Genomic DNA, 11,893 nt, shown 5'->3' on the forward strand with positions numbered 1-11,893 from the left:
GCTTTGTTGTTCTTCAGCCGCGATATCGCTATTCTCACCTCGTCATGATCGGGTAGCGGAGCGAAAGTTCCGTCGTTAACGAATGGGGTATCGGGATCTTCATATTCTCTGTGACATGCGCAGCTCTGACATTTAACAAGTTCGAGAAGTGTTCCCTCCATAATTTAGGTACGCTCTGGATGTCGGTCACCAGATCGCCGTCTTTATTCTTACAGCAACTTAAAACGGTCTTAAACCCTTTTGTAAGCCACCGAACTTTCTGTGGTAGAATTTTCGGGCGTTGTTCCTATTGGCCAGCCTCTCAAGCTCCTCGCACTCACGATTTCTGCCTCACGATTTTTGTTTTTCTCTGATAATACGTCTCTCTTCCTTTCTGAGTACAGTAGCAGAAATCATTCGCAAGCGCAGCACAAATCATATTCTGCGTTTAACGAATCATACGAATACTGGCATGCGACAACTCCCATCAACAAAAAACGCGAATTCCAGACGGCTCAAACGACCAACACCAACTCAGCCAATAACTATGTAGTTAAAGTTACTATTTTTTTTTTATAGAGATTATTTTTAAATTTCGTGTTTTATTTGGACCCAGAAGGTTAGTATTGAGTCCAGTCTTATGCCTAGGTACCTTAGAACTTTTTTTGTGGTTAGCATATGTGAGTCAGTTTTCATGCTAACTTCTAACGGGGATGTGGTACTTGGTTAGAAGTATTAGCTCCGTTTTCTCTGTGACTGAATTGAGGCCATGCGAATCTAGGTATATTTGTGTTCGTATCATTTCTTGGTTAAGTTTTCTGCGGGCTTCTTCAACGTTTCGTACTGTGATGACTGCTGCGATATCGTCTGCGTATGTGATTAGAAAGGTAATATCGGGCCAGTCTATATTGAACATCTCGTCATAACTAATATTCCAAAAGTCGGGACCGAGAATTGATCCTTGTGCCGCTCCGGATTTGACGTGTGTGCAACGAGAACATTCTGGGGTTTGATAGACGAGTTTGCGGGCTCGTAATTCTTCATTATGCACTGTAGGTGTGCCGGAATTTTGGACCATAGCTCTAAAGCGACCTGTTGCGCTGCTCCTATGCTATTTATGACAGTTTCGATTACCCCCATTGTAGACTTTCCTCGTCTAAAGCCGTTGTGCCAGCAGCATTTTCTGCAGGGGGATTTTCGGGAATTAACCAATTACCCCATGAAGACATATTTCCAGAAGGATTTGGATCCATGCCAAAAGTCATCAGTATTGGATAAATAGTCAAAGTTTGATGAGTTCAAAGGCCGCTGAGCACATTTATGTATATAGCGAGCCGCTTGGTTCAAGACCGGCCCTTGCTCCAGCCGCACCTAACATGGTGAACAGACGCTGAGGCTTAGAATGTTTTTTAAAACGGGCCCTTCGCTTGTGAACATCTGTAGAAAAGTAGAGAAAACACTGGATATGATTGACACTTGGTGCTGTGCGAATGGGCTATCGGCAAACCCCACCAAAACTGGTATTGTCCTCTTTACCAGAAGGAGGAAGCTTGATGGATTCGTTCTGCCTAAGCTAAAAGGAGTCACAATCCAGCTATCCAAAGAAATAAAAATATTTTGGATTAATCCTCGATAGTCAACTTCTTTGGAAATCACACGTTGAAACAAAAACATCCAAAGCACTGGCAGACTTCTAGCATTGCAAAGGTGTCTTTGGGAAAACGTGGGGTCTTTCTCCTAACAAGGTCATATGGATCTATACGGCAGTGGTCTGGATGAGTAGACTCTCTCTCGTGGGAGTCAGGAGGACCTTATCGAGACTACAACGCACTGTGGCCATCTGTTGCACCGGAGATTTTCCGACTACTTCAGGCCCGGCATTAGATGCTCTGATAGGTTTGACATCACATGATGCTTTTATCCAAGGAGAGGCATTGAAGGACATCTGCAGGCTGAAACACAATGGGAACTGGTACAAACCCTGTCCGGCATTGGAAAACAGAGATTTCATGGGCTTCGATCCAATGCCCCTTGACTTCATGCTATCAAGAGTCCTACTTGAAAAGAGATATTGTGTAGTGCTGCCAGAGGCTCAACTGTGGTCACGGATGGCTCCAGCACTGAGCACGGTTCCGGCTCTGGTGTCTACGTGGAATCAAGCGAGACAAAACTACACTTCGCTCTTGAATGCATGCATCAGGCGGAGGTGTATGCTGAAGGAGAAGCGATGAACTTTGTTGTGGAAAACAGATGGAGAGGCAGATCTGTATGTGTCTGCAGCGACAGCCAAGCTGCGCTCATGGCCCCCCAACCAGGGGTAGTCGAGTCCTGTAAATCTAGGCTGAACTATGTCGGTAGATATAACAGCCTGATGCTAACATGGGTCCCAGGACACGTGGGTATCGTAGGAAACGAGACTCCTTAGCTAAGTTGGACTCTGAGGCCAACTTCTTTAGCCCAGAACCCGTTTTGCCACTCCCTTCTGCGGCCCTCAAAGCAACGGCAAATGGGTTACTACCACCCACAAGCGAGCTTGGCAGGCTGAGAGAGGCTGCAGATGGACTAAACTAATGTTACCTGTCATGCCCGATCGACTGTCGCAAATCCTCCGGTCATTAAGCAGAAGGGAGTGCAGACAGCTGGTTGGACTGATGACGGGCCACTTTCTGTGGGCGAAGCACATGGAAAGGTTGGACATCTCGGACAGTGCACTCTGCCCAACATGTGAAGAGGAGGATGAGACGGCGGACCACTTCCTGTGCGTCTGCCCCGCCTTCGCTCGAATCAGGTTTGAGGTTTTTGGCACTGATGTGTTGAAAAGTGACCACCTTGGCTCCTTGGCACCACAAGATGTACTTAGATTTCTTCGGAAAATTAAAAGGGAATCCAAGTGTATGTAGTACAATGGACTTAAGTAATGTCTGAGTGCTGCACTTGCTAGTTGTCCCAACAAAAAAAAAATTCTTAAATATTATATGATATACATTAAGAAAAAAAATTAAAAAAAATAGATTTTTTGAAAATTCTAACTGTATATAACCCCTTAAGGAGTTCGTCCCCAATTTTAGAAGTGATGCCTAAAATAAGCAAGGGTATTTTATTATTGTTGCAGCAGCATACAAATTCTTACTAAGAGCGGTCTTCGTCATCAATATTATCTAACGGTAAGTAAGCTTCGCCTTTTACTGCTGCACAATAATAAAAAAAAATAGTAACGCGTAAATGCCGCTATTTTTAAGGACTAAAAAAATCTATGTTAAAGGAATTGCGATTCAAAAGAGACTGGGAACATCTGCTCTAAGCGATCGCATAATATTTGCTGAGTTTCCAATTCTCAAAAGTAACAAATACGTAAATACCAATGTTTTGTCGATTTCCCTTATCCGTATTGTTTAGGCCACACCCTAATATATAATAAATGTTTAGCCACCCTAATGGTAACTGCGCCTACCGTTCCGACTATTGCAAACCACCGTTTCCAGTCGCTGCAACGTGAAAGCCGTTAACCTTGGCATTTCCCCGCCGAACAGTAAACAGTTAAACGCTGTTCGGCGAGGTTACTTTCGCCTCAATTTTTAATTTAACTTGCAGTGCGATTTCTTAAATCCTACCATCAGGACGTGTCAGCCGACTCAGGTAAATAGCCACCATTACCACTTGTTACATTAATACAATACGTAAGTAACGTATTACTGTATGTGTACATATTGTAAACACTTATAGCAATATATACTAAGAATAAATGATAATAACTTGACCACTGACACGCTTTTCTTTTTTTCCTTTAAAATATATCATCGGAGCGACCGTGGAGGCCTCACATTTTAAGCCGCTCATTGCGTCGGCCTTTTCTGTTAGTGTCGTCACATTCTTCGCATTCCTCTAATACGCGTCGATCATAATTTGTTCCAAAATGTATTAATTTGATAGATCTCTCATAAGAAATAATGTCTATTTAACAAGAATTCTTACCCATTTTAATTCGTTTATTTATATTTCTTGACATTATAGCCCCTCAAAGGAGAGCCGTACTGAGTTGTCAATCACAATTTGTATGCAACCAACATTGGTGCTGTTGTTACTATCTTTCATCAAATAAAAAGGAAACTATAAACATCCCACAATTTGCCTGAGTCGAATGAAATAATTAAAGAGATCAAAACTTCACTGGATAATTAATTTTTTAAACAATGAAAATGCGTATGATATTTCCACTGGCGTTTACGAAAAATACTACGCGCAAACAAATTTGCATCTTGTTATTCAAAATGGAAGAGACCGCTACAGCTGTCACATGTGAACCGTTAGCTGAGTAGTGTTGTTAAGTGGTGACTTTAATGAACCTTTAATGAGCTATGAACTTTATACAATAAATTGTAGATTAAATTGTGTTTTTTTATCTCTATTTATATTCACCTACAAACCGTTTTTGACTTAAGATTAATTCTTGTTCATGAGTAATTTTTTTTATTTTTGTGCAGCACAACTATTGCAGCAATTGACTTTGGGCAGTCGACACAAAGCTCGCTGTTGTGAAATTCACCAAATTTTACTCTTGTCAGCACTAATAATTGTTGACTATTGCTATGCCGTTCTCTCACCTACACTTCAACTATGCTCCGCCATATCAAATACGTAGCGCTGTGCGCTCTTTCTAACACACTCGCATGCTCTATTGCGCTACTCTCTGTCAGTTTCGACAATTTGTTGGAAAAAATTTTTAAGTACGTTTGTCGTGAATTTTCTAATTGTTTGTTTTCTATTATTACACACGAAAAGTAAGCAATAAGACCCATTAAAAAATAGTGGTGAGTGTTCAGCATTGTACGCTCAACGTTGTTTATTAAAATTAACATAAGAAATTAGCTACTAATATTGAAAATTGTGTTGAAAGTACATGAATAAATTTTGCAAGTTCATCAGTGTCTCGTGGTTGTGTGCCTACCAATCGTACGGGTTGGTCAACTGGTGTTTTGAACGATTTAGTTAGAAAATTTTTACAATTGCTGAAACCTCCATCTTGAAAATAAGAATTTATTTGTAAATATATTCATATTTTAGAAACAATGAAACATAAAATATTCACTAATAAGCGTGCTGTAAATTTATTGATTTTCCAAAGGAATTGCGTGCTTGGCAAGAATGAGAATGTACGTGCTGTTTTGCGCTGCCCGCTTGGCTTTGTCATTCACAAAATGTACATACATATATGTAGTATGTGCAGTGTGAGGGGGTCCATTCGGTGGTAGGTTCGAGAAACTCGTACTTTCAGTGTGCAAGTATGCCAAAAATCAATAAATCTTTTTTGGGGACAACCAGAGCTGATCGGTGATTAGCACACGCAATAAGTACCTACTACTATATCTGGGTGTATAGGTGTACTTCATTGAGGTCCGCACCAACATGGTGACAAAACCGCTTTTGCTATAATTATTCTTTGTTTCCTTTGTTTTTGCATATTTCACATCGCTTTCACCGCAATCTAGACAAGTGGGTGGTCATGCCGACAATAACAGCAGCTAACACAGCACCTGAATACTGAAATAGAGCTTGGGGTTGTCTATAAATTTTTATATTTACAATAACTATTTTTTTAGATGAATTTTATTAAACTAAGCTTACGCTTTTTCGCCATCTAACAGAAGTTGTGGTAGCGCACAACGTCATCTTACCCAACCGTATTAGTTTTGCGGGGATACCAAACTCACACATAGCCGCATAGAGGTGATTTGCATCTGTGCTATCAAATGCAGGTTTTAAAATCGACGAATAGGGGGTGCTTATCGGGTTGTCTTTCGTGCAACATTGACGCATGAGATCAATTTTGCGAATTCTTAATTTAAAGGAACAGAGTGCCACCTTTCTTATTTTGAGTACCGTTACCAAATCGGATGCCTGTTATTAACACGTTGAGTGCCACCATACAACAAAAAAAATGGGGTTCGTCCAGCCACGATTTTTTTTTTACATAATACAATAGAATATTTGAATTTTTGAATAGGCGATATGATGCCACATTGGTCTCATACCCATAGGCCAAGCAGCATAAACAATGCAATGGCTCTAGTATGACGTGAATACACTACTACTATATTAATAGCCTCTATGAAGCAGCTGCATCAGCACAAATCGAAATCTCACACATTATACCGCGAGACCAAGTGTCACCACGAGGCCTGAAAGTCTCTTCGCACTGTGAGACCAACCTGGACTCACATGGCACTCAACGTGTTAAAAGATACCAAAAAAAAAAGGGTGATTGAAAAGTTTAAATTCTATTGTTAAATATCAAGCTTTATTGATTTGAAAGCAAAACAAGCCCATGTGAAATAAATCGTTTCGTCTGACATCCATAGATAGCGTTACTAACAGCTATTATATATTATATTTTATATTATTAAACAACTGAAATGTAGTTAAATGCCTGCATATCTCCTATATTTTCCGTGCCTTTATTTCGATTAGTTTTTTGTAATCTTATTTTATCTGTTCTCTCTTTGCATATATTTGAAGCGTTCCCTTCCACGTGTGCATCGTTCCCCTGCGAACAGTAGCGAAACAGGAAAGGATAAACAGAGTGAAAGCAAACTCTTAATAAAAATTAATCAAGCGATAGATTATATAAAAGTTAACACAAACACCGCAAACATGTCCAGCCTCCCACGTCGCATCATCAAGGAAACCCAACGCTTGATGCAAGAGCCTGTGCCAGGCATTAATGCCATTCCTGATGAGAACAATGCACGCTACTTTCATGTCATCGTAACCGGTCCAAATGATTCACCATTCGAGGGTGGCGTGTTTAAGCTTGAACTCTTCTTGCCGGAAGACTACCCCATGTCGGCACCAAAAGTACGCTTCATAACTAAAATCTACCATCCGAATATTGATCGCTTGGGACGCATTTGCTTGGATGTGCTAAAGGACAAATGGAGTCCTGCCTTGCAAATTCGTACAATTTTACTTTCAATTCAGGCGCTCTTGAGTGCACCCAATCCAGATGATCCACTAGCCAACGATGTTGCCGAGTTGTGGAAGGTGAACGAGGCTGAGGCCATAAGAAATGCACGTGAGTGGACTCAGAAATACGCCGTTGAAGACTGAAGTGCAAAAATGTGTGTAGCAGAAGACGAACGATGCACGTGGTGGAGCTGCCAAGTGGCCGTGGGGTAGGGTATACGAGGGGAAAACAAACGTGAATGCAACGGCTTTTTGTTGGTTGAGTGGGGCGGGGGTTGAGTAGTTGTAATGCGCGTGAAATCGGAGCGGACTAATATAATAGCAATTAAATAGAGTAAATATGCGTAAAAACAAAAACAAAAAATGACGGCAAGGGTAGAACAACTATTTTCCGGCACGCTATTTAAAATTAAAAAAAATATATAAAATATAATATAGATAAAAAATTATGTCGTCTAATGATTTTAAAACTCTATTACGCAAACAAACACTGCAACAAGACAAAGTTAAAAAAAAAAACAAAAATCAAATGCAATTCAATTAAATAAATAATAACAATTGCATAAAAAATAATAATTGAAATATAAAATTGCTATAAGTACATACAAGAACAACAAATATTTATGTATCTACTCTACTACACACTTTAATACAAGCTAAATGATACGGTAATAGTTTAAATAGAATAAACAAACAAACAAAAAAATGCTAAATCACTTGTAAGAAGATGCAACAACAACAATAACTATGCGATATTTGATTTCCATTTTTACATACTGGTCTACATTCAGCTGCTGGCCATCGGCTGAGCAATGAGCTGGCATAGGCAAAAGAGTTGACCAAGCAGAATGCCGGTTGCTGCTTGCCGCCTGCTGGTTGTTGTTTGCTGGTTACTTGAAGTCTTCGCGCTGCGAAGAAGTGTTGCACGTTGAATGCGCTAGCTGGCTGCCGTTGTGTACTATTTCTCTACCAATAATTCGTTTAGCGGCCTATTTTGTAATTTTTTTTGTGTATCTCTTTTGTGTACTGTATTCTAGATTCTTAACCACACCACCACGCATGTAAGCAAGCCGCATGTAAACGTTGTATGCATTCTGCGATAAGGAAGTTGCTATTATAATATTAAAGAAAGAAAAAAACAATGGAAAAATATAAATCATTTATAGTTACACTTCAGACACTGACTTTACGTTTAATAATGTATGTATGTTTCCTTATTATTTCCACTGTAATTATTAGAATTATTACAAAAATATTGAATAATGGGTATGCATATAAAAAGTTTGTGGCATTTCGTGCACTCCGCTAACTACCAACCTTTACATTGGCTTATAGCCAATTGGAAAAACTAGCGAGCATGAGAATTGGGAGCACTGCATCTGGGCGGATGTACATGAAATGCTTCGTTCTACATGAATATTTGTAAAAAAAAATACCTATAAAAATAATATTTCTTGAAACACTGAGAATGTGCATAATTTTCTTTTTTTTATTTCTTAAAGAGCTAGTTGGAATAAACGCGAAACCTGAATTGTAAGATAAAATAAAGAAATGTTGTTTTTATTTGTGCTTGAACATCAAAATGTGGAAGCAGATTGTCGGCAGAAGCAGTTACAGGCAGTAACACTACTCTGTGATTTTGGGTGAATCCCTTTTTTTGGCTTAGTAAATTGTTTAGGCGGTCGCCGTAGCCGAATGGGTTGGTGCGTGATTACCATTCACAGGAAGAACGTTGGAATTCACAGAGAGAACGTTGGTTCGAATCTCGGTAATACACCAAAATTAAAAAACAAAATTTTCTAATAGCGGTCGCCCCTCGGCAGGCAATGGCAAACCTCCGAGTGTATTTCTGCCATGAAATAGCTCCTCGTACAAAAATATCTGCCGTTCGGAAACTGTAGGTCCCTCCACTTGTGGAACAACATCAAGACGCACACCACAAATAGGAGGAGGAGCTCGGCCAAACACCCAAAAAGGGTGTACGTGCCAATTATATACATATATATACATATATATAAAGTGTTTAGGTCGCAGAAGCTTGAATGATCAACAACATCCGATGAAGCGACACTTGGAGTGTTTAAGAGAAAGATTCTGTGTAAGATTTTCGGACCTTTGCACATTGGCAACGGCGAATATCGTAGGCGATGGAACGATGAGCTGCATGAGCCTTACGACAACAGCGAATAAAGATCCAACGGCTACGTTGGCAGGGTCATGTCGTTCGAATGGATACAAACGCTCCGGCTCAGAAAGTATTCGATGCGGTACCGGCTGGTGGTAGCAGAGGAAGAGGAAGGCCTCCTCTGCGTTGAAAAGTCAGGTGGAGAAGGACTTGGCTTCGCTTGGTGCCGGTCCAATTGGCGCCGGTTTGCATGAGAAATAAACGACTGTCGCGCTTTGTTAAACTCGGCCAAAATCGCGTAAGCGCGTATCGCGCCAATTAAGAAGAAGAGAAATTGTTTAGGGTCTATTTTAGTGGAAAAAGTTGTTAAAGAGATTCCACAAATCTGTGTCTAATAAATGAGTCGATTGATTTCATACTCTGCTAGTGGCCACACAATTATTTTCTAATTGAATATACAGTAGTATTCAAAATAATAGCAGTGACCTCAACATAAAGAAAAAACTTATAAATATTGAAAAAATAATTCAATTTTATTCAATAAATTTAACACAAATTGTTCATTTCATAGAGTTTTCATAAACTTTTTAAAAATTTTTGAATACGAAAACTCCATAATTCACTGCTAAAAATAATAGGAGCGCAGCACAAGACTCAATAAATCAATATTTAACTAATTATTCGTTATTTATGATGGTTTCCCTAATAGTTAGTTGAATATCCACATATTTTTTTATTACTGCTGCGCATCTGCGTGGCATAGAGTCGATGAGATCAAAACACCGTTTCAGTGAGATTTTCTTCCATGCCTCCTATACTGCGTTCCACAGATCTGTTTGATGATCTACGATCTCCTCTTTTATTCCGTTCATAGATTTTCTATTGGGTTGAGGTCAGGCGATTGAGCAGGCCACGACATGACTTCAACTTCTTTGACCCGAAACCACTCCTTGACAAATTTACTTGTGGGGCAAATCTTGCTAGAACCATCACTTCAGTGGCATACTCCGTTCAGCGTATGTCAACATTACATTCCCACTTACACCTGCTGATCCATTGATTCTTTCCTCAAGTAAATTGGTCCAACGCGACTATGAGAAAAACTTCCCCATACCATCTCAATCGCACCGCCATATTTGACTGTATTGACCGTAAGGTAGGGTGCTAGTTTACAGGTCGCGAATAACTCGAGTCATTTCGGTAACGTAGAACCGGCTGCCATGGGAATGTCCAAAACCGCAACAAGGTCCTCAAATGGCTAGCCGACAGTAGTTGGGGCATCGACAAAGTATTGTTAAAGCAATCTTCCAGTCGGTTCTGAACTACGCTGCGCCCGTCTAGTTGCCTGGTACAAGTGATTCCCGGCGGACAAAGCTTCAGTCCTGTCAGAATATGGCCATCATAACAGCCACGTGATCCCTCTTGATGTCTACTCGACCACCTCTCCCCAACGGGGCTTCCACGCTCTCGGTTAAGGCGCACAGCAAGATTCTTAACAAGCAATTCCTACTGGGCTGCTACCGCAGATATCATCTCTGGAGGCACTTACTAGAGGCTGCGCTACCTCCCAACCTCGTTCACCCACCTCATCTTTTCGACTAGAATAAAGAGATCCACTATTAAACACAACAAAAGTTTACAAACAGACTTTACGGGAGTCTCTTACCACCCTTCCAACCATCACCCATCGCAGGCGAAATGCTTCAGCTGCCTCGCGAGACCTGCATAACTTTGGTTCAATTACGTTCAGGATATTGTAACAGGTTAAACTCCTACCTACCCAGAATGGATCCCGACTAACTCAATACATGTCCGGTATGTGAACTTGTCCCGCACGATATTAGCCGTCTATTCACATGGCCTTTTAAACCTTTCACCTAACACTCCTCTCGCTCTGGATCCAAGCTGTCGGAGCAGCATGTATCCTGGGACTACCATTAGATGTGATAAACGATGACGATCGTTGACCACCAGTTGGCAGTGGTTGATGAACTGCTAGAATAATAACAGAAGCAAACTCAAGTCACTGGGAGTAGCTTTCGATAGTTTGCTTTCCCTCTCAGCGCATACAACCGCTATTGCAAGTAAAGTACAGAATCGCAACAAGGTCATCAAGTCGCTTGCCGGCAGGACTTCGGGCAAAGACAAGGAAATGTTGGTGTGAAGAAGCATAACAAACTGCTCAGCAAGCAGTTTCTGCTAGGGCGTTGCCGCATACCTCACCATGCAGACACCTGCTTGAGCCTGAGCCACCTCCGAAACACGTCAGGAGGCATATCCTCAACTACGCGGACGAGATCCCAGACAAAACAGACAGACAGCTATTGGATCGAACAGTGCACAGACAGGCCATAAACGGCTTTCATCGGGAGAGACTTACCACCTTCTTAAGCTCCTGACCCCCGAATGCCGTTATCGGAATCCAACCACCACCAATCGCAAACGAAGAGCTCCAACTTTCCGAGAGTCCCGCGTAATCTAGGCACAATTACGTTCTGGATACTGTAGCAGGTTAAACTCCTACTTATCCAGAATCGACCCCGACATACTAAACATATGTCCAGCATGTTAAGACACCCCGCACGACACTAACCACCTTTTCACATGCCCCATCAAACCCACTCATGTAACACACCTCTCCCTCTGGACCCAACCTGTCGAAACAACTAGTTTCCTGGGCCCACCGTTAGATGAGCTAGACGAAAATGACCGGAGATTACACTATACTGACAGGGAAAAAGTTACTGCTACTACAACAACAACAACAACAAGTAAGTAAACAATTTCCATAGAGGAACAGCGCTTGAGACGAAGGATTCTGTTCGTTCC

The 11,893-nt window shown here is 41.0% G+C and overlaps 1 protein-coding gene across 3 annotated transcripts; it reads left to right on the forward strand.

Moving 5' to 3' along the window:
• The first annotated feature begins 4,648 nt into the window (after positions 1-4,648).
• Positions 4,649-8,491, forward strand: LOC129237890 (ubiquitin-conjugating enzyme E2 N). Of its 3 annotated transcripts, none has more exons than XM_054872862.1 (2): positions 4,649-4,757; positions 6,493-8,491. In XM_054872862.1, exon 2 carries the CDS (start codon positions 6,628-6,630, stop codon positions 7,081-7,083), a length of 456 nt encoding a protein of 151 aa, XP_054728837.1. In that variant the 5' UTR covers positions 4,649-4,757; positions 6,493-6,627; the 3' UTR covers positions 7,084-8,491. The 3 variants fall into 3 exon arrangements, with proteins under 3 accessions (XP_054728837.1, XP_054728836.1, XP_054728838.1); XM_054872861.1 differs by having other exon boundaries at positions 4,655-4,787; XM_054872863.1 differs by lacking the exon at positions 4,649-4,757 and adding an exon at positions 4,910-5,019.
• The last annotated feature ends 3,402 nt before the right edge of the window (positions 8,492-11,893 follow it).

Source organism: Anastrepha obliqua, chromosome 2 (assembly GCF_027943255.1).
Source record: "Anastrepha obliqua isolate idAnaObli1 chromosome 2, idAnaObli1_1.0, whole genome shotgun sequence".
Classification (NCBI taxonomy): domain Eukaryota; kingdom Metazoa; phylum Arthropoda; class Insecta; order Diptera; family Tephritidae; genus Anastrepha; species Anastrepha obliqua.

What these genes read in the sequence shown, in the direction of transcription:
- LOC129237890 (XM_054872862.1), top strand. Translation starts at nt 6,628, where the DNA reads ATGTCCAGCCTCCCACGTCGCATCATCAAGGAAACCCAACGCTTGATG.